Genomic DNA, 27,709 nt, shown 5'->3' on the forward strand with positions numbered 1-27,709 from the left:
CCAGACAGTGCTGCTCAGCTAGGATCTCTGTGGTGGCCCCTCACTGTCTTCCTCTCTGAGCCTCCCATGGCTCTGTGTCCTCATCACTTACACGAGTAGGCCTATGTCTTAGTCACTTAGGCCCATGTCCCTATTGCTGAGATGCAAAACTGACCCCTGCAGCACAGAAGAGGAGAGGGAGAGGGTTATTTTATTTTATTTTTATTTATTTATTTTTGGGGGGTACAGGGATTGAACTCAGGCCCTTGTGCTAGCAAGGCAGGCAGCGAAGCCACTGAGCTAAATCTCCAGCACTGAAGAGGGTTATTTTAGCTCACAGTTTCAATCTGGGGTTGGTGGCTTCAAGGCAGACATGTGGTAGAAGGACCTGGGTGAAGGAAAAACTTCTCATAGCCTGGCTGGACAGGAGCACAGAGAAGGGAGATAAACCCTTCCAGGTCACATCCCAAGAGAGTCCACCCCCTAACAGCAAGTCAACTATATATCATCATCACCCCATGATTAGATCACCTCCCAAAAGCCCTGCCTATGAATGCACAAGGCCTTTGGGGGACATTCTTGATATAAACCATAACAGCATGTCTCCTATTCCTATTCCTCTTCTTCCTTCTATTTTTAAAAATTTGAGACAGGGTCTCACTATACAGCCCAAGCTGGTCTTAAACTCACAGTCCTCCTGCCTCAGCCTCCCAGGTGCTGGCTAACAGGCATGTGCCACCACACCTGGCTGACATGTCCCACTGGAGGACACCTCTTCTCACCTGCAGAACAGCCAGCCTCTCTCCTGATTCCCTCCCTCCCCTGCCTCAGGCTACTATTGTCTATGGGATCCTCTTCCTCCCCAGGCCTGGCAGCATTTTGATGTTCCCAGCTCCAACCCTGCCAGTCTTCTGCATCTCTACTTTCCCTCAATTTCTCTCCCCCAGGTTCCCTTCTCCTCCTCTGGGCTCTGCTGTTCATGAGGAGCCTGTGAGATGCACAGTGCATTATGATCAGGGAGGAGCTGAGCTCAAGGATGTTTAAGACCTGAGCCTTCCATCAGTAATAGAGCCAGGGGCCAGGACTCGAACCTACAACTCACAAGCCCAATCACTAACATGACTGGCCTGGAAAATGGGAGAGGCTGTGGCCATCATGATGGGGAAGGTGGGGACCAAGGAGCCAGGCCTGGGAGGATGCAGTAGGTGGCCACTACCCTCTCCCTCCCCTGGCGCTGACTTCCCAGGCAGCCCAGGCCTGAGAAGAAGGGCACACGGGAGAGTGGGTAGGCATTCAGAATGACAGGTGTCTTCCTTGAGAGGGCTCCAAGTCACAGCTAGGGCCTCCATGTTGTCTTGCCGACGTCTTATCTTGTGAGGGCACTGCCAGTCCACACCGTGGGCTTTAGAGTTGACCCCAGGGGTCTTCCTCTCTCTTGCTCCGGGACCCTCACCAGCTGTGGGGTCTGTCCTGTGTGAGGACCAGAGAAACACCCCGCAAAGGCAGACAGGTGGTGCAAGCAGGGGCTCTTCTGGGCCCTGCACTGTCCCAGGCTCACACAGAAAAACAAGTATCTTTGGAAACAAGAAAATCCCCTTCCAAGAAAAGGTAGATTTGACACAAAAATGCCCCAACATAGTGGACCTTGCGTCTCACTTCCCTTTGTTCTCTCCAGGCCATCTGGGGAGGCTCCTCTGCCTCAACTGCCTCCCTGAGTACTGCGGGAGGGGTGAGGGGTTCACACTGCCTGCCCCAGGAACACCTGGGCAACCCGGATGCAGTGTGGGTAAGGGGAAAACAGTACCATTTTTCAGAGATGTTTGCCTTGATCAGAGAATTCCTTGGAATCTCAGAGATCCCTGGAATCTCAGCGTTCCCCGGAATGTGCCCTTTTCTATTTCCAGAGCAGACTTCCTCCCTGAAGAGGAGAGGCCTGGCCCCTGCAGATGGGACTGGACTGACCATAGATGCTGACCTCCAGCTTATACCCTCTTGATCCTGAGTCCTCGATCCGATCTGTTCGTCTGTAAATTGAGGCCCCCTTACAGGGTTTTAGCACCATCAGCAATTAGTGACAGTTCATTAGCATCCAATTAATAAATGAAGCCCAGAATGAGAGCCTACTGTTCTGCTAAGAGTAATGCCCAGCTCATGCCATAAATAAGTGGGGTCTCCAGAGACTCAGAACCCAGTGGGACCAGCCACCCTCCTTGGGGACCTTGCTGTGTGGGCCTTGATGGTGGGCTGTATCTGGTGAAAGGAAGAGGGGTAAGAAGGAGGCTTCAGGCTGGACCCTCCCTGCCTCAGACCTCAGCCCCTCTCCTATTGGAAGAGCCCTGGGTACTTTTTGCCCAGCATTCCTAGGGCCTTGGCCCTCCTGCCTGCTTGGCCTCAGGGACATAGCAGGTAGACTGGAAAGGAGAGGCTGGAACTCTCCAGGCTGCCAAAACCCTTGGAAACTGGATCAAGCAGCCTTCCCTCCCTTCCATGACTGTTGTGCAGGAGCCAGCTCCCAGCCTCAGGCTCTGCCCTGCATGGGGGAGTCCTCCTCCACATTTCTGTGAGCCTGGCTTCCTCCTGGAGCCCTCTCTCCCCAGGCCAGCCAGGTGGCCTCAGACCAGGCCATTTGACGGCCCTCTGCAGAAGCCGCCTTCTCAGCTCTTGTCCCTGATGCCTAAGGCTGGGCTCTGTGTTCAGGTAAGAGGTCATTAGGTTGTCAGTGCTTCCGAGGATGGAGGGAGGCCTGTTGGCTGGGAGCCTAGCTCCTCATGGACTCTGGAGGATAGGAAGACTTCTCCTGGCTCAGAGGATTCAGCCTAAATTTGTTCTCCTGCCTCCCTCCAATGTGCCCAGCTGAGCTCCAGTAGGGTCACGGACCACATCAAAGGATCACAAGACCCCTTCTCCCACTGCCCATCCACCTAAGGGTCTGCCCTTTGTCATCTCACTCAGTGCCTGGCTGATTGCTTTCTTCCCAGAAGCTTCTGGGAAGCTCCCTCTGATCTTTTCCATCCTCGCGGAAGCCTTCCCAGCCAGGACCCTGCAGCCAGAGCAGACCTGGATTGCAACCCTTCCCTTTCTTTTGCTTTCTTAGAGGCTTCCCTGAGATTGGCACCCAGGACAAGGTAGGTCACCTGTGTCCTGGGCTTCCAAAGCTCTTCCTGGGAGGAAGTCAGACCTTGACTGTCATTTGTGCTTTGATGCTCTGAGGAGGCTAAGGGGACCTGCGGGGCAGGTGAGGAGTGGGCTCAGGTGTGAATAGGGGACTTCAAGGTTGCTTGGGGTGTGGCCCAGAGTCCTCCTAGGGCAGTGTGTGTGTCCCCTGCAGGCTTAAGAGCTCCCTCTCTCTCCCTCAGTGTCCTGTACTTTTCCTCTACTGTCCTCCACAGTCACAGCCACAGGGAACCAGACAGCCCACTTTCCTCTTGGCTGTGACCTTGGGGAATCCAAGCTGAGTTCTCTTCCTTCCCACTCACTTGGGCCTGGCCCCTCTCGCCTGCTGGGGTGGGGCCCTGGGGATCAGAGACTTGGGCCTGGCATTTATCAAAGACACACACACACACACACACACACACACACACACACACACACACCTCCTGAGCCCTGGAGTTACATTCTCCTGCAGCCAGCAGCTGGGGCCCAGGACACCCACAACCTGCCACTGACGCCACCCTCAGTCCCAGCCTGCTGCGGCTGGATTAAATCTGAGCCCAAGACAGCAGGCACCACTGTCAGCTCCTGCCCCTGCCTGCCTGGCGCCAGGGTGCAGAGCCAGGGCAGAGCTTCAGGGCAGGGAGGGGGTGTCTCCCTTCCTACAGACAGCCTGCAGGGATGGGGTCTTGAACAGGCCCTGGGGCAGGGGATAGAACTCAGCCCCATTCCCAGCACGCAGTGCAGGTGGGGGCAGGGACTGGGCAGGTCTCCTTGCTATTTGGTGAGCAATCAGAGGCCCCTTGCTCTCTAGTTGCTAGGGTCATATCCCAGGCCCAGAGGAGTCAGCAGTGCCAGGAAAAGCCATTGCCCTGATAGCTTCCTCCACCTGCTAAAAGCCTCCCCTCCCTGGGGCCTCCCCCTCCCATCCAGCTCCATCTCCCTCACCTAGTCCTGCAGACCTCTGAGTGTCAGGAGCTGGGAGAGGGAGGCTTAACTCTTTGTAGGCCTGAGAGAATCAGCCCTTGCCCTGGGCCCATAGCTCTTCCCATCTGTTAACACCTGGAATTCGTCCCGCCAGCCCAGCCTCCCCACCCAGACCAAAACTGGGGGAGGTGTGACTCCTCACACCCATAAATCTCAGATTGGAAAGAAGGGTCAGCAGAAAACTGCTTAAGGCTGTCACCAGCCCTCTTACTCCCATCTGTCCCTGTACATCTCGGTCTCCAGACAGAAGACAGCAGTGGGGACGTGTGGCATTTAGTTAAATGGAAATGCACAGACAGTGCAGTCAGATGGAGAAGGGGAAGGCACCAGGGCACAGATAGCAGAATGGTCGAGACCAGCTCACAAGTACTGCTCAGGATCCACCCCAAGTCCTCCGCCTGCACTGCTGTGGCTTCGCACCTCTGACTCTATCTTCTTTGGGCACACAGAGCCACTTGAAGATCCCACGAGGAGTAGGTGTGGGGACGTTTGGGGTATAGACAGGTTGCCTTTCTCCTTACACCCCTGGCACTTCCACCTGCCGGCTGCTGCCATAGGCAGGTTGCTGGCAGAGAAGCCAAGGCCTTATCACAGTGCACAGCTGCTGCGAGGGCAGAGTAGTGGCCTGTGGCAGGAGGGGACCCCTGAGAGCTCTGAGGGCTCTGACCTGGGGTGGCTGTCAGGAGGGAGACCAGGGCTCAGGGTGGCATGGGAGGGTTGGTAGTGCACCCTCAGTCAAAGGCCACAGAGCTAGAAGTAAGGGTTGGGGCAGATGGGTGGACTGGGGCCCTGATGCCCTGCCGGGTCTCATGTGGTCCCCTCTCCAGGCTCACAGCCTCCACCACTGGGCCACATGGTCATCTGCAGACATCAGGAGCATGCTCAGGTCTGCAGGGCCTGAAGGGGATGGGTCCAGGGTCCTCCTGCTTTCTGGGAGACACATCCCTCCAACCCCAGTCCCTCAGTGCTTACCTTCTTCCCTTTGGGGAAAGCCCTGGTTGGCTTGCTCCACCCAGGGGGATCACACAGATGGCACCTATATCCTAGGAGTGACAGGTTTTCTTTCTTTGTGATGCTCACAACCAGCCTCCTACAGAGGAGCTGAGGCTCAGTGGGGAGGCCACATGCCAGGAAGCTGGGGACTATACAGGGATGCAGAGGGCCAAGCTCCCACCTCACCTGTGAGCACTCATTTCCACCCCGGTGCCCAGCTGAGGGCCCAGCCAGGGCCCTGACACCCAATGGGAAGTGCAGGAGAGCAGAGTTCTCCACTAAAAGAGTCCCAGCTGAGGCAGCTGGGCCAGCCCAGGAATCTGGTCCAGGCACTTATGGAATTGAGACCAAAAGGTAAGGACTGCAAGGTGGGCATGGCAAATTCATTCACCCACGCCATCAGAAGCTTCCTCCCCTGAGCCAAGCCAGGGAGGGGCCAGGTCAGGAGCAGGGTCCGCATACACAGGCGTCTGCTGGGAGCCCCAGAAAGGGACAGGGTGTCAGACAGGCGTGGCGTCTGCCTGCCCCACCCTAGACCTGGGCCAACAAAGCCTCAGCTGTGGCCAGCAAGACAGTCTGGTCACCAGGCGGGCAGGACAGCCGAGGGGACAAGTCTAGTGTCTCCTGGGCCCAGGGTGACATGAGTGTCACTTGGATTTATGCACAGTGGAGTAGGCCTCCTCACACTCACCCTGCCCCTCCCTCCCCAGGAAAACCACATCTGAGGAAAACAACAAACAGAGCTCCACGGCGGTCACTTCTGTGACCTCAGAGCCCACCCGAAACCCCATCTGGGGAGACTCAGTGCAAGTGGAGATCCCCGCAGAGGACATGGGACGAGAAGGTGAGGCTGGGGCTGGGGGGCTGGTGTGTATGTGAGGGGCTGCAACCGTGACCCACCAGCCACGAAAGGCACAAGCAGCCTCTCTCTCCACTCAGCTGGGAGCCACCTGAACAACCCCCCCGGGCCCAGTTAAAAGCACTCAAAAAACAAATCATAATACCGTCACGCCTCATGTCTCTGGTTTGCTCCAAAAATGACTTGTTCCACATAAATGAATTCGCCAGACAATGCATGCTTATCTTTTTATTGCCGATGTTATTATTTTCATGGTTGTTATTACTGCCATCTCCCCTGCAAAGGCACTTTATGGCTCCCTGGCATGTCCCCCGCATTTGTCATTGGCATCACCACCTCTCAGGAGGAGTCACCCCACTCTGCACTCTGTGCAAAGGAAGACTCTGGTTCAGGAGATCTGACAACTGGCTGAAGCACAAGTTCTCAGCAAGCAGAGCGCCCAGAACTCAGTACTGTGTCTTCTCACCAGCACCCCAGGGTCTTGGGTGGGTTGTCTTGTTTTATTTTAGTAATGGGGATAGAATACACCCTTTCTAAAATTTTTATTCCTAAACAGAGTTTCCATAAGTTGCCCATGCTGGCCTTGAACTTGCAATCTTTTTGCCTCAGCCTCCCAAGTAGGTGGGGTTATAGGCATGTGCCACCATACCCAGCTGTGGTTTGCTTAATGTCCCTAGAAACCTCTTTTCCTTGCATAGACTTCTCAGGGCCTCAGAAGAAGCCTCCAGGTACTTTCTGGATGTGTACAATTGTGTTCCACACTGTGGGCTCACCTGACACCCACTCTCAGGGAAGAGCTGGGGCTGGCACCCAGGAGCACTGCCGGGCTGGTTCCGGTACCGGCAGCCCAAATGAGAAGGCAAGTCCCTGGTCTCATCTAATGAGAACCTGGTGTCTTCCCGCAGGTGTGCTCCCAGAAAGGACAGGCTTTTCTCCTTGTTCTCTTCACAAAGAGCAAACTGGCTGCCAGAGGCTGGGAGGGAGAGGGAACAGGGAGGGAGGGCCTCCGTACAGAGGAGGAGTCCAGTTCTGGGTCAAGGCAGAGAATTGGTTTTCCTGCCTGTAAAGGGGTAGTTGGAGCTGACAAGATGATTCAAGAAGATGCAAAAGAGGAGGACAAATTGGTCTAGGATTTCACGGAGAGGCCTGTGTGAGCAAGTGTATGAATGTCTTTGTGAATGCCTGCATGCTGGCTCATGTTTGTGTGAACATTATGCGTGTGTGAGTGCATGCTTTCTCTGTGCCTATAGGCACACATGTCTGTGTGCACAGGTGAGTCTGGCTGCAGCTCTGTGTTCTGTGTGTGCATTGGTGTACTGGCATCTAGATGGTGGTGTGCACGTGGCATTGAACGAGTGTGTATATATGTGTGTGCATTCAGGAGGTTAGGGGTTTAGGAGCATGGATCTGGGCTGGGTCCCACCCCAGGCTGTAGACATCTGTGGGGGATGGGATGAGGTCAGCAGCCCCAGGGCCCTCTGTACAGCAGAGAGAGGACAGGACAACTGCAGGAGGGACAGGAGTGTGGGGAGGCCACATGAGCAGGCAGGGGATATTGGCGGTACCTCTGCAGATCCAAACAGCTTGTTGAAACCTGGTGAGAACCAGTTGCTATAGAGGGAGTAGGGGGAGTGGGGGCCAGGCCAAGAGGCAGGAGGAGGGTAGTGGGAGGTAGCAGAAGGATGTGTTAATGAAAAACAAAGGGGCACTGCAGACCCTGGGTCAAGGCCAGAGCAGGCAGCAGCAGAAATGGCTTGTTGGCCACACAAAGGGAGCAGCGGGAGGCCGGAAGGGCACAATGCCCAGAGAAGAAGCTGATGAAGCGTGTGTGCAGCGTGCAGACAGTAGCAGGAGGGGTGGCCATTGTCCCCCTGTCACAGCCCACTGCTGGGGGCTGGGGGAACATGGGGTAGTGCCCTCCTGCTTAGCCTCAGCAAATCCCAATCAGATTAGGCCCTGGCCCATGATGAGTGGGCGTGCACAGCAGCAGCCTCACAGCTACTGGAGCCTCGGCCAGGAGCACAGGACAACAGCTGGTTCTTTCGTGTCTGCTCAGGACTGGGTGAGCAAATAGAGAGCTGCAGATTATTAGCAAAGAGGGAAATGATGATGGACACAAGGAGCATTTCATAGAATTTTGTAGTTCAAAATACACACTCTCCTCCTGCAACAGTACTAGGAGGGAGATAGGGTTTCTTTCTTCATAGTTTTATTTGCTTAAGTATTAACATTTTCCAGAGAAGGTACATGGAGCTCTGAGAGGTTAAGCGACTTGCTCAAGGTCATAGAGCACATTAGTTTTGGTCCTAGAGCCCAGATCTGATGAATTCAAATCCCTTGCCTTACTCTACTTTGTGTGTGTGTGTGGAACTGGGGATTGAACTCAGGACCTTGAACTTGCACTTGCACAGCCCCACTGAGCTAAACCACCAGCCCTATCATTCTACTTTATTAAAGTCAATCTCAAGACTTTTTGGTGCCCCTTTCCCCTCTTCCCTTTGAGCATAGATCTTATAGCCGTCTCTTGGTAAATCTTTCCCTTTCTGTGAGTTCAGGGTTGCTGTGGAAAGTAAGAAAGGAAGAAAGTTAGTAAAGCCCCCCACCTCCTTCTCAACCCTCCCCTCCAAATGACTCATCAGCTCCAAGGGTCCCAGGCACTGCCTGGCTTGAGCTCAGCCCTGGGCTTCTGGTCTGCCAGCCTCCGGGGTTGCTGCTGTCCCTGGTTCTGAAATGTGGTCTTCTGCAGTGGAGGGTTTCCCAAGGGTGTCCCACAAGCACACATCCCTCTCCCCAACTTTCTTCCCCATTCTCCTGTAGGTCTCTCTTTTTCCTCCTCCTTCCTCTATCTCCCTCCCTCCTTCATGCTTCCTCTATCCTTCCTTCCCTCCTTCCCTATCTCTTCTTCCTCCTCAAATCATACATTTTCAAGAACAGGAAGTTGCCTCAAAGGCCATCACATCCAGGCTCACCTAGCATCCATTTCCCAGGTGTCTGCTGTCGACCTAGTTATACAGCCCCTCTGTGCTCCATCCCCATGTTGCAAAAACAGATGGCGACACCCACCATAATGGGTAACGGCCATCCCTATGCCTGGCACAGAGCAGGTGCTCACTAAGTGGGACAACAGGATTATGTCTAGGACATTGGAGTTCATCTTAAAGTTCATGCCATTGGATGGGAAAATGTGGTCTTTTTGGAAAGTGTTATTCCTGGCATTGAGACTAGTTTTGGGGTAGACCTTGGTTGACAGCTACATGGAAGGATTTCTCGGGCAGATCACTTTTCCTGACTGAGCTTCAGTCTTCCCACCCGCCTCCCATCCTGCCTAAGAAGCTGGTGAGCATGTTTGTGGTCAAAGGTACTGTTCCTACTTGCCTATGTGTGTCTGGGGACACATGTGCCTGTCACCTCCAAGGGGCTGGGCTCAGCTCTGTGTTGCACGCCTGGGCTGGGAGTTTCTTGACCACAGGAGGAAATCATGTTTTGGGTCCCAACAGCACCTGCCACAGAACTTTGTGCTGTGCACGGACTAGAGCAGGGCACACGTGTGTCCACACAAGGCAAATGTCCTGATTTCTGCATGTGGCCTCTGTCCCCTCTACTCAGCAATGTCTCTCCCCTTGCACTGAGTCTCCTAGCTGGGAGAGAAACTGTCTGGCCCTTTCTCTGACTCTGTGCTCCTTTCCTGTCTCCAGATGTGGTCCTCAAAGTGGTGGACAATAAGAAGAAAGAGGAGCTCTTGTCTTATGAGATCCCCATCAAGTACTTGCGTGTCTTCCACCCCTACCACTTTGAGCTGGGAAAGGTGAGTCACAGCCTTGGGCTCTGGGAACAGTGAGGAGCACTTTGATAACCCCAAATACTCCCCAAAAGCAACTTGGGCATCCCAAGCCCACCCCATGGCAGAACAAGTCTGCGTCTACATAGGACTTGTAGCCCCTGATAGGAATGATGTCCACAAGAATTTGGAATTCTTTGTGCTGGGTGCAGTGGTGCACACCTGTCATCCCAGCACTCAGGAGGCTGAGGCAGGAGGATCATGGTGAGAGTTTGAGGTGACCTTGAGCTACATGGTGAGTTCAAGACCAGCCTGAACTATACAGTGAAACTTTGTCTCAAAAGAACAATGCAAAACAAAAAGGAACTTGGAATTCTTCACAGTCATCTCTATAAAGCAACCCAATTTGCATAAAACAACTACCACCTTGAGTGAATACATCAGTTAAAGAGCACTTGCAAAGTTCCGACCATGCTCCAGTCCTGAGCTACATGCTTCACATACATCCCTAATCCTCAAGGTCAGTCACATTTGCCCCATGGGACCGCGGCTCTGGGAGAGGCGTCCTCTCACCCTGGGTCCCAGAGCAAGCTCTGAGTGGTGGCTGCGGGCGAGCCCAGGTCATGCCAGCTTCCAAGCCAGCTCTTTCTGTGCTGCCTTGACCTGCCATGCCCTCAGGGACAGCTCCAGTTGGAGATGGAAGCCCCTGGGTCCTTTGCTTCCTGCCCAGCACTGATTGGTGGAGGGGAGAACTCAATCATTGCTCAAATGCTAATTAAGCACCTACAATGTGCCACAGATAAGCAGCAGCACCACTGTCCCCTCCTGCCCCCATACACCACAGACCCCCAGAGTGGTCTGGAGTGAAAACCGAGGGCAGATTATCTCGATTCCTATCCCATGCCTGCTACTCATCAGCTGGATGCTCATGGGAGGTCACCTAGTGCCAGGCCCCCAACAGCACGCCCCTGGCATTGTCATCTGGAGGGTTCTGCAGCGAGATCCAGAGTTCCTGGCCCATGAGAGCTGCTCAGGTCTGGTCATTCCCTCCTCGCCCCTTCCTCCAGGACCCAGCACTGACATTCCCATCAAGCACTCTCTGACCATGGCCCCAGGGGCCTCTACCTTCCCTAGGCCTGGAAGAGACCCCAGGACTCCAGGAGGAGGCACCAAGCTGGGCAGGGAAACAAAGACCTGGAGATGCACGATGCCTGAAGACTCAGCCCTGCAGCTGCAATTCCAGGAGCTTCTCCCAAGCCCCACCCCTCTGTCCATTAACAACAAGGCCTCTTATCACCTATTCACCCAGACAGCAGGCCTGGGTGGCCCTCACAAGGGTGATGAAATATTCAAATGGAAAAGGGAGATTTATTATATTGATCTCCTTGGAAGGGCTCATGGGGACCATGAGCTTTAATTATCGTTCAGAGCCCCAGCGGAGCAATGCCAAGTGATGGTTGCAGAGGACTGGATTTATGGCCAAGCTCTGCCCCTCAGATATGTTCCTTCTTGTTTGTCTTCTGTCCCCACTCTCTCCCTATCCCATCCAGACTGAGGATTCCAACAAAGCCACTGCCAAGACCCAGCTGTACGTGACCATCGTTCGAAAAGGCAGCTTCATCCCCCGCTACATTGGCTGTGACCACACAGCTCTGGAGGTACTGGACCTGGGGCTCTGGGGTGGGTCTTGGGTAGGGAGGTACCCAGGGCCTGCCCACAGCCACCTCTGGCTGGCCTAAGCATGTGGCACAGAGGCGTCCAGGGAAGAAATCAAAGACAAGCCAAAGCAGTCAGAAGTTCCCAAAACTGTGATGTGGGTAAGACAGTTGTTCCAGCCTCTCCTGCCCTTAGTTACAGCCCTGCTGCCCACACTTGCCCCATGCTGCAGGGAGCACCAGGACCAGAGCCTCCCATAGCCTCAAGAAAACCCACATCTGATGGAAGTTGGGGAGGACCCTGTACTCCCCACCTTGGGCCACAGCCCCTGGCTGATTTCAATCAGTTCTTTCTCCAGGCACAGTGATCCCTGACCCAAGTGCCCCAGGCAAAAACTCAGGGCGTTCCCTGGCTCTTCCTGAGATTTGTCTAGGCTGCCAACTAGGGATCCAGGAGTTAGTTCATTCATTCCTTCATCACTACTCACACAACCTCGTCTGTGAGCTAGGCCAGGCCTGAGTCCAGCTCATCCTAGACTCGTCACCTTTCATCCCTGGCCTTTCAGTGCCCTCAAGAAACATTTGATGCTCAAGGCAGACACAGTGCTGGGGCCTGGCCCCTCCCCGCTTTCCTGTAGCCTTCAAACTGCCCATGGGTGACAGATCACACCAGCATGGCCTGGCAGAGCAGGCACTGTTCTTCAGCACATGTGCAAAGAAAGAAGTTGCTTGTTTCTCACCTGTTGTGGGCAGGTGTGCTCAGGCAGCTCTCAGCCACACCTGACCAAAATCAGCATAGAACAGGTGTGAGGCGGCCCCCATGCTATCAAGCCCCCTACCTTACACTTACTGGAGTCCTTGTCAGCAACAGGGCCTGACAGCCTTCTGGTGATGCCACCATCAGAGGCCCACTGGGAGGACCTGGGGACTGTCATGCACTGCTTGGCTATCACCAGCCGAGTGGGATCCTGGCAGAGGGGCCCAGGGAACAGTGCTGAGCGGAAAGAGGACAAGGGGCAGATCCAGCATGAGCCCTCTCCTGGGCCCTCTCCTTCCACTGAAGGCCAGAGCTAGAAGGACCCCAGGGATCGGCCCAAACTCTCATTGTACAAGCTGGGAAACTGAGGCTCAGAATGGAGCAAGCACAAGCCAGGGCAACGGGTTGAAGGGAATCTGGTGAGACCTCTTCCTCCCACCAGTTTTGTCCTTGGTGTAGTTCCTTGCTGTGTCCAGAAGCCCCTTTCCTACATGCTCTTCTCCCTTAGCACCCTCATCCCTAAGACCAGCCCAAATCCAGGCCTCCCTGAGAGTCCTTCTCCCTCACCCTACACTTCTCTGTCCTTAACATAGTAAGAGCTACACCAATGAAGGTGAAGAAGTGAGGGGTGAGGGTCAGAGGCTGTATCAGGAGCTTTTGGGGTGGCACAAGGGGAATGCAAGGCCAGAACCCCTGTCTTTTCCCTCTGGCCTAGGGCTGGGCTAAGCAGATGACAGGGAGGGCTAGGGCAATATTTTTGCCCATCACCATTTCCTGGGAATATGACCTCTTAGCTGCTGCCACTGGGATCCCTGAGAGGAGATGGCAATCAGGTCCAGGGTGCAAAGAGGCCCAAGAGGTGACAGAGGACCGAGGTCATTCCGGGTGGGAGACGGTGAGGCAGAGGAGCCAGGAGATGCTAGTGATGGGGATTCCCTTCCAAATCAGCCTTTTCCAGGAAAGTTCTGGGGTGAGCAGGCACCAGAGTTATGTCCACTGGGGGATGGCGGAGCTGACTATGACCCATGAACATGGGAAGCTCAATGTGATTGGAGAGACCAGATCTGGGCTTGATGTGCCCTCCGTTTATAAAATGTCCTCTTACAAAAAATCTAATCAAAGACCCAGGAAGACCCAGAACCAGGTTTTGTGCCCCTTTTGATGGACAGAAACGTAGAGAAGACAGAGCGCCTCACCCAACCTTGTCCTGCCCCAGGACCCCATGCTCCTGACCCCATGATCCCAGCCTGGCTCTTGCCCCAGACTTTGTCCTCAGAGGCAGCTGGTGTTTGAGGGCCCCTACTGAGCTTCAGCAGTGCCCCAAGGCATTCATGGGCACAGGCCCCAGGCAGAGAGAGCAGAGCAAGAATCAAGTTTAGCCAGGGCAGGGAAGAGCAGTGTGGAGGATGGAGGCAGAGATGGCCTTACTGGGGAAAAAAGGTGGCTGGAGGGCTGGCCATGTCCACAGGGGCCAGGTTCACATGGGCCTCACCTGCCTCTTGTCTTCTCCAGGTCTTTCTCGGGGGAGTCAATGAGCCTCTGCTCAACAACTCCAACCCCATGGTAGTGATTGCCCAAGTGGTTCCCAGCCTCAGGGAATTTAAGTGAGTGGGGCCCAGGTGGGTGTGGGCCAGAAAGGAGGGGGATAGAGAGGCCTGCCCTGCCCCCACGATGCCTCAAAGCTCCCCCACATCTCTGAGGTCCTGTGAGTTTCCCACAGCAGGCCAGTCCTTCCTTTCCCCAGGTAACCTCAGGGCCAGAAGAGGGGCAGCTGGGGTGGTTCCTGGGCAGGTGGGGAGGGGATAGGGTCACACAGGCCAGGAGAGATAAGCCGGGAGCTGTGTACAAGGAGAGTTGGAGACCCTCCCTTTCCAGGTGCCTCTGCTCCTCCAAACCCGTCTCCTATTGCATGACTATCACCTCTACTATTTCCTGTCCCACTCTACTTTAGGGCTACAGGTGCCAACTGGTAGCTGTCCCCAGTGGAGGCAGCCTAAGGCCATCTTGGAATTCCATATGGAAGTCCCTTTCCTCACCTCTCTGGCCCAGCCCCTACCCACCACACACACCTCCTTCGGAGTTTGTTGGATCACTGTCCTCAGGAGACCACAGTGGGAAGTCCCCCAGCGAGCTGGTACTCTGGGGCAGCACCCCAATGTCACTCGCCCTGTCACCCTGGTGGCCCAAGAGGACTCCCCAAATCACTTACACCCCAGGGGTTTTTATGACCTATAAGCCCCCTTTTATTGTTGGAAGAATGACGATGACTAGTTCCCTGATACACACACCACTGAGGCTGGCACACATGTACATGACATGTGCGCGTGCACACATACACACATGCACACACGCAAGGCTCTCCATACCCCTCCAGCCTAAGCCAGGATTCCCACAAGATGGGGAAGGGAGGTTATTCTGACAGGGTCCCCAGAGGTGAGAATCATTTCTTTTTTTTTTTGAGACAGGGTCTCACTATGTAGAGACTGACTTGGAACTCACTATGTAGCCCACTCTCGTCTCAAACTCACAGTGATCCTCCTGCCTCAGCCTCCCGAGTGCTGGGATTACAGGCATGCGCCAACACGCCCAGTGAGAATCATTTCTAAAGTGGGCAAGCTGACCTGTTCGGAAGTGGCCAAGGCAATAGCAAGTCCCAGACAAGGGAACCTGGGAGCTGCAGCCCATCTCCCAACCCGGATGAGCCCTCCTGAGGCTCAGCCAGCAGCCACAGGACCGGGTCCACCCACTGTGCCAAGGTCTAGCCTGAACCAGGCAGCCCATCTCTCACACCAATCCAGAGTCCCCTGGGGAGCCCCAGCTGCCAGCTGGGCACAGAACAGAGAGTTCCACACTTTCCCGTCTTCTTGCCTCCCCAGGGGGACCCAGGCAAGCCGGGACCCAGCCTCCAGGAGGCTCCCCATCAGTCCACTGTCCTTCCCTATCTCATCAGTGTTGAACTTCGATGTGCCCCAGGTCAGCCAGTACGGGTGCCCACAGGTAAGGCCCTTTGCTGGTGACCCTGTCGGCGGCTCACTTGTCTAATGACTCACCCTAACCCTCACTATCCACCCTGTGAGCCAGAGGTTTATATGACTTGAAAAAGAGTTTATTCCGAGCTGCTGCACATTATCCAGGGCCAGGTCTGTTCCTCACCTGACCTGATAAAGACAGGACACCCACACGTGGGGTGTTAAATATCAGTGCAGATCATGTATAACCTAATAACCAGCAGGGACTTCAGAGCTGCAAAAACCAGAGGAGAGGAGATACCAAAGGACAAATACTGTCTGGTCCCATGGGCAGGAGGACCCAGAATCGGTATATTCACAGGGACAGGAAACAGAATAGTGTTTCTGGAGGCTGGAGGAAGGATGAGGAGTTACTATGTAATGAATGCAGACTCTCTGTTTGGGGTGATGAGAAAGTTCTAGAAATGTTTTTGGTGGTTGCACAACAATACGAATGTATTAACACCACCGAACTGTGCACTTAAAATGGCTAAGATGGTAAATTTTGTAGTATATATACTTCACCATAATAAACAATTTTAAATGAATCAGAGAACAGGAAGTGTGGGTATCTAGGGAACAGCGGTCCTGACTTCTTGATAGGGGAAGGGCTGGCCAGGGCAGTCGAGGACAGCAAGGGCACAGAGCCAGCTGCTGATACCTTGGCATGGTATGTGGCAGGGCTGGACACAGGGGCAGTGTCTGAAGATTTTGGACAGGTTGTAGATAGGCCATGGTCTACATTGATCTCTTCTCATATCCACCCTTCAGTAGGAGCTTGCCCTACATGAAGGTCCCTACATTTCTAGGGGCCTCAGAGGACAGAGGGTTTGAGGAAGTCCCTCCTGCAGTGTTCATGCGTGGCACTGCAAAGTAGAACAAGATACCCTTTTGGAGTCTCAGCCTTCATTTAAAGACAAAGAGGTTTGAAGAAGGCCTAGACATAGCCAAGAATGATGGTGGCGGGGGGGGGGCAAGACAAAGGGAGACCCTGGGGACAGAAGCTTCAAACCCAAACCAATCCTTGGCCTGATTTCCCCAGAGTCATATCACACATGCCCCTGCATTTTCCCAGAAAATTATGAACTAATCAGCAGTCTGTCCTGGCGGGGGGCTGAGGAGGCTCTGCACGCTTTAATGAGGGAGCCTCCTCCTATCTCCCCCACCTTTGCTGCCTAACTGGCCTGGGTGGGGAAGTGCATCTCACCACAGAGACTTCCTCCCAGAACCAGGGGTCCAGCAGTGGCAGGCACTTGTTGAAGGTCGCCCAGCACCATGGCAGCTGGGCCAGTTTGGGAAATTGCTGGCAGCCTGCACAGAGGTGCCCAGGTGCAAGGAGAGAGAGAACAGGGGCAGAAGTTGGACGGTAGGCAGAGCCCTACCTGTTCACAGCCCTGAGATCAGAGCTCTGTCACCTGCCCCATCCCCTCTGAGCTTCAATCCCCTCACCTCTACAGATGGCGGGGGTGGGGGCTGGACTAGGAAATTTCTGGGGTCTGTCCTCTCTGTCATCTTGGGATCTGTGACTTTGCACCAGCTGCCACCCTACCAAAGCACTGTGGCAGGGACTAGAGGGTCCAGCAGACCTGGGCAGAACCCCAGTTCTGTGACTGACTAGCTGTGCGGGCTTTGCAAGCTGCTCTGGTCCTCTGGACCTGTTGGGTTCTATTTATTGGGCTGTTCAGAGAGTTTAAAGGACGCTCCATACAGAGCACCCAAGCCCAAGTTAAGTTAGATGGACTCTGTCCCCTTCACAGCCACACATCCCCTAGTGCCAATCACTCCCTACAGCTAGGGTCAACACTGTCTTTGTCAAACTGGCTTTAAGTAAAAGAAAGCCCAACTCAGATGGATCTAAATACTAAGGATACTGATTGCTGCAGATGACAATTAGTCTCAACATAGGATGCTGCCAGGAATTGGTGTCCTCAAAAACACAAGATCTAACACCCACAAAAGTGTCATCGATGGTGGCCAACAGCTTGCAGGGGCAAAATGTCCCAGGACCCCACCTAGATATGACCAAAGGCCAGCAGAGGTGGGGAGCCTCCACCTAAGGGAGGTTTTCAGAAGAAAGGAAACCAACCTACCCACCAATCCCCTAGCAGACCTCTCCTCTCATCTCATTGGCTAGAGCTGGGTCACATGCCCTCCCTGAGCCAATCAGTGATGATTGGGCACTGATTCGTTAAGGTGGGTGCTAGGACTGGACCCGCAGGCTGCTCCCTGATTTCCAGGAGCCTACTGTGTCCAATACCACCTCCTCCTGTCTCACCCCACAGCCAGTCGGTCCCCAAGCTCTTATGGGGTCCTTTCTGTCCTCATGAACTTCTGAGAAACAGCCCAGCCCAGGTCCAAGTCCCCTGCCCAGATCCAAGTCCTTCTCTCAGACTTGTGTCCCTAACCCTGCCAGCCTCCTGGCTCCCTGCTCCAGGTCACGGGGACATTCCCCAGCCTGGCTTGTTGTTCACACCCTCATGTCCTCTCTCACTTCTGGCCTTCACCTTGCTGTCCCTTCAGCCCACGATGGCCTTGGTCATCCTTGCTGCTGCCTCATTCCTCAGACCCTCCCTACCCCAGGTCAGAGTGGGGCTTTCTCTTCAGACATCCCAGCCACCATCACTACAATTTGCTTGGCCTATACATGAATCCTAGAGTGTGTAGGGGGTGGTGGGTGCACGCGCGCAAGCCCTAGCCCCTTGAAGATGGTAAGCTCTGGCAGGATCTGACTCTTAACTCTCCCATATGCCTGGAATCACCCCACAGGTGTCTGTCATGGAGAGCACCCAGCCAACATTTGCAGAATTGAACCTGCTCTTTAATAGCAAAATATCTGTCATGCCCTTCTACCTCACAGCAGGCTCTTCAGGCATGGCACACAATGTGTTTTCCCATTGGACAGTGAGAAACCCAGGTCCCAGAGAAGGGAAGGGACTTGCTGAAAGTCACACAGCAAGGTTGAGGCAGAACCAGTTCCAGAGCCAAAAGGTCCTGGCTCCCTGAGGCCCCACCCCAGCCCCAGCTGCCAGCAGCTACTCTTCTCTGACGCCCCTGTTGTCCTTGAGTACAGCACACAGGGTGGGTGCAGGTGTGGGTGGCCCGTGGGGCACAAGAGGAGGGGCTGTGCACCCGTGGAATGAAGTCTCTGTCCCCAGGGAAGGCAGGGCTGCCTCAGTGGCTGAAGGTTAATGGCTTTTCTGAAGATCACAGCTGAGGGTTAATCACATTCCTTAATTCCACAGCCAGCCTTGGCCTTTCCCATTAGCATCTGCAGCAATGTCTACTCTCACCCTACCCCCTCATAGACATCTGCCACCAGTACCTTCAGCAGAGTCCCAACATCAGACTTGCAGTTATTCAACCTTCCTGTGTGGGGATAGGGAGGGCACTGGCCCTCCCCTGCCCAATTATAGGTCTGAGGGGGTCTTTCTGGGAGACTTACCCTGAAAGCCACTCAGGGAAGGGACTGTCTCTTATTAAGCAGGCAGCCACTCACCACCTCTGGCTTTCTGGGCCCCATTTGGATTCATTAATAGGTCCCAGAGCAGGTAGCTTGCATCCATTAATACCCTGCTCCAGGGTGGGGGCAAGCAATAGGGCTTCAGGGAACTGAGTCACAGGTCCCTCCTGGTGCCCCTGTGTCTGGCAGCTGGCCCAGGCCATATGGATGCCCCTCTAGCAGCCAGGGGACATGATCTGGGGACCAGTCCTGAAAGATCACTCCCATGCTCCAACAGAGCTCAGGACCAGCTCACCTCACATTGAGTGCAAGCTGTCTCCCATCCTCCCTCTGCCCAAGCTCCAAGCTCTGCACTGGGTGCGGCAGTGCACCCCCATCCAGCCAGCCGCACATCACAGCACCAGCCAGAAAGCACGCTGAAGGACATGCCAGTCACCTCAGCCGCTATCCTAGTGTTCAGGAGCCCCTAGCCCTGCATTGACCACAGCCCATCTCCTTAGGGATGAGGGCAGACACAGCTGAGCCTCGGAGACCCACAGCAGACACATTAGTGTGACAGGCATCAGGGTGCTGCCACCACAGGGGAGTGGCTCTGTGCTGACGGGCCTCAATCTTGCATCAATAACTCGTGGAGCCCGCAGTGCATTTGTGCTGATCTTTACTAGCAATGACTGACTCCCGCAGGGCAGGGCAACGGAACGTGGGAGCAGCTGTCCCTGTTGGTGACAACCCCTGACACGCACACGGGCAAAGCAGCCATACGGAGAGTGTGTGCTGGGCCCACACAGGGCCACCTGCTGTGGGCTGACACCCAGCCCTCATCTCCCCACCTGCCAGCCTCTGCAGATGCCGGGTCTCTCCAGCGACTCTCCTCCACACATGTCATGCTTGGTGCCAACTCCACCTTTGGTCCTTTGTGCCATTTTCCCACCCAGAACTTTCTCCTTGGCTTCACCTTGCCAGATCTTCATTCAGAGACTTCCTCTGTCTCTGCTTCCTTCAATGCAGCTTTTCTGACTGCTCATGGGAACATTGCCTGTAGCCTCAGTAGTTGGGCAATAGTTAATGCTGTCACTGCATTGTCTACATTGTCCCCATGTGTGTGCCCAGATGCTGGCTCAGTGTGTCACCAAGTCACCAGGGTGCCCAGCCCCCACCCCCTGTGGATACACCAAGGTCCTGGGGTCTGCAAACCTATCATGGCCTTGTCTAAGGGCCTTGGGGACTTGTATGGGACAGAGAGGGGCTGTGATAAAGACAGAAGTCAGGACTCATTTTGCATTAATGATACCACCAGCAATGGCTGCAAACATTGACTTAACACTTAGGAAAAAACTTCACTAGCGAATTGGCTTAAAATATGCATCACATCCTTTAACCCAATGGTTGTTTAGGTATTGGGACACAGGGTATATGACAAAAGGTGTGCAGTGCAATGTTATTGCAGGAAAAAAATGGGAAGGGAGAAAGAAACCAGGGCCCTGGGACCTGACAGGTGACTTTGAAGTTACTAAAGTCATGGGCAATGGGAGTTTTTGTGACTCTGGGTATGCTTTGGTTTTGGTGGTAAATGAGAAAGGCAAGCTGCTAGAATGACAATTATATACAAAATGTGCACAGAAAAAATATAGAAAGTTTTGTGAATGTTGGTCTTTGACCTGGGGTTTTAAGGGTTTTGCCCTCCTTTTTACTTTTCTTCATTTTCTAAAGGGTATTTATTTAGTGCATGTTGCCTTTATAATTGGGACAAAGCTTCATGCATGTGGAGGCACATAGCCAGATGCCTGGGGTTGGGGTCGCTGTGGCCCCATGCCTGCTCCCATCTCTCCTTCCAGCTGTCCAAGCCTGGGGGGCCCCCAGAGCTGCCAATATGGAACCAGTCTTTCCTCTTCCAAGGCCGAGATGGTGCCACCAACTTCTCAGAGGACACAGCCCTGGTGTTGGAGTACTACCCCTCCACTTCAGGTGAGTGTCCTGTGCTGCCATTCTGGAGCTACCACTCATCAGACGATGCCTGGGAATACTCACACCTTCCTGCTTCTGCCTCCTGCAGGGGTAGGTTAAGGGCTCTCAGGTGGATGAAGAGAAGAGGGCCCAGCTGACCTCTTGTGCATAGAGCAGCTGCAGGGCACCGGCCAGGCTACCTGCTCCCATTCTACACCACAGGCTTTTATAGCAGCCATCAGTGAGAAGGGAAGGGGCGGAAGCTCTGCGCTTTCAGCTCCCAGAGTGCAGAGGAGATGGGAGTCAGAGACCACCTGTCAAGCCTCACTTGCACACTCTGAAACCGAAGCCCCCAAAGGACAGAGATGAGGGTGACCATATAAATGCCCAGAGATGCAGAATCTGTGCAGATCCATGAAGCCTTGAAGATGGAGGAGGAGGATGGGTGCACAGGCAGGAGCCAGGAAGCAGGAAGAAGTGAACAGTGTGTGTGTGGTGGGGAGAGCTAAGGTCCCTGTCAGAGCTGGGCCCAGGTGGGACCTGAGGCTGGCCCCTGAGGAGCCCAGCTGGTCCTCCCTTGCAGCCCAGGGCAGCACACCGTGGACCCTCAGCCAGCCCCTAGGCATCTCCGTGCTGCCGCTGAAGAGCCGTCTATACCGCAAGATGCTCACAGGGAAAGGCTTGAATGGGCTGCATGTTGAGCGGCTTCCCATCACTGTGAGTCCCCTGTTGGGTCCCCAGTGTCACCACTCTATCCCTACCTGCTCCATCGTGACACCGCTCCAAGAGGGATGGTGGCTCCCTCAGCAGCTTGGACCAGAGCACCTGCCAGATGAGCCAACCTTGTGGGTGCAGGGGCCCCCCATTACCAGAGCCAGCCTTGCCTCTGAACAAGGGGCTGAACAGAGCCAGAGAAGAAGCCCAGGGAGGCCCCCGTGATAGTGGGCAGAGTTCAGGCCTTCCACCAGACCTGGGTTCAAATTCCAGCCTGTCCTGTCCTCCCTGTGGAACCTGGGGTGAATGACTTAACCTCTCTGAACCTCAGAGTCCTCATCTGTAAGATGGTAATGACATGCTGGCTGCAGCCTCGAAAGCTCAGCCTCCAGGGCCAGATTTCTGGGCCTAAAGTCTGGTTGCACCACCTACCAGCACACATGAATGTAGGGAAGTTGATTAAAGTCTCATGACCTCCATTTCTTTGTCTATAAAATGGGCTCACAGTAACAGTACTTTTCTCATATGGTTGCTGCGAGATTTTGTTAGGAAAAATATATGTATAGAAAGCATTTTGAATGAGTTCTCAATAACCATGAATACAATTTCTGTTACCATTATCTATTTCTATGCCTATTGTCCTGTTATCATTGTCTATGCCTATTTCTATTTCTTTTCTCCTAAAAGGCTCCTGGCCTTCAGACATAACAGATTTCATTAAATAGATTCCAGGAGATGAGCCTGGAGCTGCCATTTAGTCCAGGGAGGTTGAGAAGGTGGGGAAGCAGGCAGGGAAACAGAGGCAGAGGCCAGCTCCCACCTCCCTCCACATTCCTGGGCAACCCTCCATCTCCCCAGCCACTTCTTGGGGACCCATAACCATGGGAGGAGCAGAGTCTGAAACTGCCCTGGCCAGCTTCTTGGTCTGACTGCTCCCTCCTACCCCTAGGATACCACCCTGAAAACCATCAATGGTGAGGCACCCACAGTAGACCTCTCCTTCCAGCTGCTTTCCTCTGAGGTAAGGCTGTGGGCGGGAAGGTCATGGCTGACCTTGCCAGCTCTGTGACCCACCTCCCATGACTTTCAGTCACTTTCATGGCTGCTGGCTGTACTCAGGGACTGGGGCCTGAGACTTACAACAGCTACTTTAAACAGAAACGTCCACAGGTGACTTGAGGCTCCAGAAATCCAGAGAAAAAGCTGGGGTTAAGATGAGGAGAGTCGAGAGTTGAGGATCACCTAGACCTGGGGTTCTGTCCCTGATCCAGCCCAGGCTGGGCCTGTTTCCCTGGGGTCCAGGGCCCACAGAGGTAGAGTAAGCCAAACTTAACTTCAAGTAAGACCTGTGTACTCGCTGGCAGTTCTGTAACAGGAAGTTAGTTGGGCACCGCAGGCTGGCAAGGTCCCCTCCTTCCCAGAGGCTCTAAGGGAAGAGCTCGTCTGGGTTGATAGCAGGATCTGGCTCCTTGCAGTACAGGAATCACACCTCAGATTCTGGGCTTCCCAACACTGCACATGTGCCTTCTCCCTACAGTCCCTCCATCTCATGCCAGTAGGCTTGTCCAATCCCCTTGGCTTGAAAATCCTGACTTTCTCTTCCATTAGCAGCCAGGTAAAAAACTCAGGACGTTGCACTTGCCAGGCAGGCACAGCGCCACTGATCTATATCCCCAGCTCGAAAATAACTGCTTTGAAACAGGTTCCTAGGATGAGGTCAGGCTACTGGGTAATCTCCCAGCCTTTGGGTCAGCAGCATCACATGACATGACATAGTCCCACATGTGACTATGATACAAGTCCCAGGATTAGGGACCTTACCCGTGATGGACACGGGGAGCTACATCACAGGAAGGGGTCTCTCTGGAAGGTTCTGGGCTGAAGCATCCCCCACAAGGCCTCTCACTGCTGTGGGTGTTTAGCATTGTGCTCTCCATCCAAGCAGGCTCATCTAACACATGGGACAGAGCTTGTTAGAGGCTCTGATCGCCACCCCACTGCACAGCAACAAGAAAGCACTAAAAGGGGAGGTCACTGAAAAACCAGAGACCCCCAGGAAAGAGGACAATAGTGTCCTTGGAGAAAAACATCACAAACTTCCCAGGCAGAAGCCCAGCCCTCTGGGACCTTTCCTAGGATCTAGAATCTGCCAGTGCCCACTGCCAGCTCCTTTCTCACCCCCCTGGTCTGCCTCCTGCCCTTGCCCTGGGCACAGGCATCCTGGGGCTGAAGGGAACATTGTATGCCCTGGTCAGGGGTTTGGGGGCACAGGCAGGCAACAGGCAGGTGGGCAGGACACTGCCCTGATGGCCCAGAGGCTGGCACAAAGGTCTCCAGTGATGAATTATTCACTGGAGTTGTGCTAAGTGCAGAATTAATCCCTTTCCTTCCAGCTGGCGGCCTCACTAAATTATCCCTCCAAGTCATGCGGGAAAATGCTGCCGAATTCATTTAGCTGCTGAGTGTTTTGATCTGGGCCTTGTGATTTTAGCTTCCCCTTCTCTCAGCCCCCCTCCCCCTGGAGGCGGGGGAAAAAACCTTTTAGTAATGGATTTCCAAGAAGAAAGGAAAAGAAAAGAGATCAAGATTGGGTGTGTACCAGAAAAATAGTACTAGCAGAAATTCAGAACCAGCTGCCACGATTTGATACACACAGATTCCGCTCGTATACATGCAGTCACATTTGAATATCTGCGTGGGGACTGTCTCATGCACAGATATGCATGCATCTCTGTAGGATGCACATATATGTACGCGAGTAAACTGACAGGCAGTTTCACACCCATACTGGCACACACGGAAGCTAAATCTCTTTTTAGCTTAACTGCTTCTTGATCAAAGAATTGGCCAATAACTGACTCAGTTGGACCCAAGAATGCTGAAGACCAATTTAAGAGCCTGGGTTGAAGACCAAGTGTGGGTGAACTCAGAAGTTGGTGTAGTCCCAGCACCATTTATGCCATGAATACTGGCATGAGGGGAGGGGCCAGTGGCCATGCAACCCAACTGCCTCAAGGTCAGCCGAGGTCAAAGTCACCTTGACCAGTCTCGGACATGGCTCTCTGCTAGTGTCTGAGCTCTTTTGGCAACTTCTCCCTAAGGATGGCAGGACAGTGCTGAGAATTGATGCCAGGGCCAGGTGGCCCTACAGGTAAGTCTCAAGAGCCCACCTCCTGGCTACCCATCACCACTGCTATCCACTATCACTGTCCTCTATGCAACCACAAACATGTGTGCAACACCCGCTATGCAGCAGTACTTTGCTGGGTTCTAGGGATATCCTGCTGAACAAGACCAAAACAAATCAGCATCTCTCCTTTTATGAAGCTTGCATCGACAGAGAGCAGGAAAAGTGGGACAGACAATGAACTAGTAGTTTCATGAAGAGATACAGCTAATGATAAGGCGACAACATGACAGGGAGCTTTTGCAGAGGCTATTTGGACTCTCTGAGAAAGGGCAGGAGCTAAGCTGCTATAACAAAGGGACCAGGCCCCTCCCACACCTTTGTCCATCTGACTTGCTGCCTGTGCCTTCCTAATGGAGGTAGGTACTTGGGAGGTACTTGGCTTCCACCTCTGCCTCAAAGCCTGTGGGGAGGCGGCTGCAAAGCAAGGACCAGAATTCTTATCGAGTCTTCTTCCCTTCAAAGCAAACCCTTCCTAAAATTTCAGGAGTTGCCACCTGGAGCCTGACACTGTAGGAGTCCTGTGGACACTCTGGCTACAGGGGCCCCTGGCCCATGTGACTGGCAAGTTCAAGTCAGAGCAATGCTCCAAGGGGCTCTGGGGAGGAAACACTTCAGGAGAAGCGGCAATGTATGCATTGACCAGGCTGAGGGTGCCGTCTTTCTATCCTAGTTTCTTGGACGTTGTGAGTATGACCTTTCACATCCCCTGGGCTCTCAGAGCTCCAGGAACAAGAATGTGGTGGGGTTTCCAAATAGAAACATCAGGGCTCTCTTCAACATCCAACCTAGACAGGCAGGTCCTTGGCCAAGTCCACCCTGAGCAGTCATCCCGGCCTCTCCCCACTCTGTGGCACAGCAGGGAGCTTATTACCTTCACATTGCTTGCCTCGCATTGAGTGCAAGCTGTCTCCCATCCTCCCTCTGCCCAAGCTCCAAGCTCTGCTCTGGGAAGCTGCAGTGCACCCCCATCCAGCCCGCCGCACATCACAGCACCAGCCAGCAAGCACATTGCACAGCCAGATGGGTTGGCCTACAAAATCCTTTGGGTGCAGGCATCTAGGCACCTCTGGCCTCTCAGAACACACACAGGAATTGGCTCTTGGCCTCCTCCCTTCCCCTTCTGATCAGGCCTCTTCTCTTTGAAGAGTGGGCTGTGCGCTCCTGAGAGCTCTGCTTCTCCAGGCTAAGCAGCCTGGCTCCTTTTAATGAACCGGCACCAGGTCCCACAGCACCCTGGGTGCTCTCCAGCTCGAAGCCAGCCTCTTTGAAGTGCAGCACAGGCTGGGCAACTTTCCCAGGCTGACCCCTGAGGTACGGAGCTGGTGAGCACACAGTAGGTGCTAATTGGGTCCATTCCTGCCCCTGCCTGGAGGTACAGCTTCCCATGGGTGAGCGTTCTGGGTGGACATCTGAGTAATCAGCAACATTTCCCCTTGTGGGGACTTGAGGGTTCAGTGCCTCACCCAGAGAGGGTACAAGAGCACTGGGCAGGACACAGCCTCTCTAATGCCTACAGCCTGGAGATATTGGGAAAATCTGAATCCCCCTGGCTTCTTTGGATTTGGGCACAGGAGCGTGCATCTGAGGAGAGGAGGTGGTGGTTCCTACTGCCCTTCTGTGGGAAGATGACTGTCATAGTCTAGTCTGACCTCATCCTGCCCTGCTGGGAAGTGGGTGGGGAAGTCTGCCCTGGTGCCTTCTCTACAAAGCTTTCTCTGGGGACCAGCCCAAAGTGCAGACAAGAGGCTCTATAGCAGATGGAGGAGAGGAAGGCAGAGGACAAGCAGAATCATGCTAGCTTTTGATGACTCGTGATGAATTTTTTGAAAGTCACATACGTCGAGCAAGCAGTTCCTCCCCAGCTCGCAAGCCCCCCTGTACCCTCCGTCTTAGGTTCCAGGTCCACTTGAGAAATCTTCTCATCCAATTCAAAGGAAGCTGTGGCCAGGTGTGGGAGAGAAGGGCCAGACTGGGCTTTGGGTCACAGATCTACCATGCGCAGCAAGGCTCATTGTCCTACTTTCCAGAGTTCCCATCTGCTTTTCACAGTGCCTAAACCCCTGCCTTGCCTTGTGGACAATAATGGTCTCCACAGACTCTTGGATATCACGAAATTCCTCCTATGAGAAAGAGTTTGACACTCATTCCAAAGCACACATGGGGTCCTACTCTACTCGCTCGCTTTTCATGACAAGGAACTCACTACCTCCTGGGAAAGCCTCTCCAACCTCTATCAGTGCTCTTGTAAGCCTCTTCCTTCCGTCTCCATGGGGCTCCTTGTCTTGGTCTGCTTTCTCCTTGATGATATCCCCAGCAGGGCCAGCTCCCGTGCCTGTGTCAGCCTTGGTGATGTTTTCAAACTTCTGTGTCCTCCCCAGCCTGATCCAAGCCCAGCTACTGGTGGCTGTTTCTTGTACTGGCATTCTGATTCTCATCCTCCTGGTTGTCTCCTCTTGAAAACAATCCTCTTAAAGAGACCCCAGAAATTATAGGACCCCATTATCACTGGTGAGTAAAACAGAACCATCGCCTCCTCTCTCTAAAAAAATTCTCACTTTGGTACAGCCAGAATTTTATTTGTTTTCAGTCCTCACCAAGGCAGCGAGGGTGCAGTTCAGCCCTGGCATATCAGGTAGTCTGCATGTCCTCACCTTGCAATCTACTGCTGTGTTTTGAGCTCCAACAGGATTTCTCTTCCCTGTGAGATTTCACCCTCATCATCCTAGCCCATCTTCTAGGCTTGAGGTCAGTTTGGACCCTGATTGTGTCATGAGTACACTAAGGGACTCACCTGCACTCCATCCCAAGCTCCAGGTTGCCTGCAATATAGTTAGGACACTTTCAGTACGGTGATGCCCAGTGCACAAACTGAGACCCAAGCTTGAATCCTGTGTCTCCCACATCATCCTGGTGACTCTGAGCTCCACTCTCCTGGTCCCTTAAGGAGTGGTCATCCCACACAACCAGAGGTGCAGTGGAAATTGAATGAGGGTGCATGGGTCAATGCCCAGCACAGTGTCCCATCAGCTTGCCTAGCTTGCAGAAAAGCCCTGAGCTCAATCTCTGGTGCTGCCCCCAAAAATAAAATAATAAGTTGCTGACAAATGCGCTAAACTCATCAGGGATGAGGGCAGTCTCCTGGGGGAGGGAACACTGGTACCCTGCTAATCCATCACTCAGCACCTGCCCCTCCTGACAGCTGCCCAGTGGCTTTGCATCCATAAGGACATCAGGA

The 27,709-nt window shown here is 53.9% G+C and overlaps 1 protein-coding gene across 2 annotated transcripts in view; it reads left to right on the top strand.

Moving 5' to 3' along the window:
* Positions 1 to 27,709, top strand: part of Ccdc33 (coiled-coil domain containing 33) — a 72,146-nt gene that overhangs the window by 12,502 nt on the left and 31,935 nt on the right. The window contains exons 3-10 of one of the 2 annotated variants that reach the window (XM_010626834.1): positions 5,820 to 5,953; positions 9,664 to 9,773; positions 11,297 to 11,404; positions 13,671 to 13,762; positions 15,035 to 15,155; positions 20,462 to 20,591; positions 21,154 to 21,287; positions 22,234 to 22,305. In XM_010626834.1, the coding sequence (XP_010625136.1) occupies positions 5,820 to 5,953; positions 9,664 to 9,773; positions 11,297 to 11,404; positions 13,671 to 13,762; positions 15,035 to 15,155; positions 20,462 to 20,591; positions 21,154 to 21,287; positions 22,234 to 22,305 (901 nt within the window). Of the gene's footprint in view, positions 1 to 5,819; positions 5,954 to 9,663; positions 9,774 to 11,296; positions 11,405 to 13,670; positions 13,763 to 15,034; positions 15,156 to 20,461; positions 20,592 to 21,153; positions 21,288 to 22,233; positions 22,306 to 27,709 lie in introns of those variants that run through there. The other variant, XM_033756120.1, reaches the window with a different exon arrangement.

This window comes from Fukomys damarensis, unplaced genomic scaffold (assembly GCF_012274545.1).
Source record: "Fukomys damarensis isolate Sample0158 unplaced genomic scaffold, DMR_v1.0_HiC HiC_scaffold_25, whole genome shotgun sequence".
Taxonomy (NCBI): domain Eukaryota; kingdom Metazoa; phylum Chordata; class Mammalia; order Rodentia; family Bathyergidae; genus Fukomys; species Fukomys damarensis.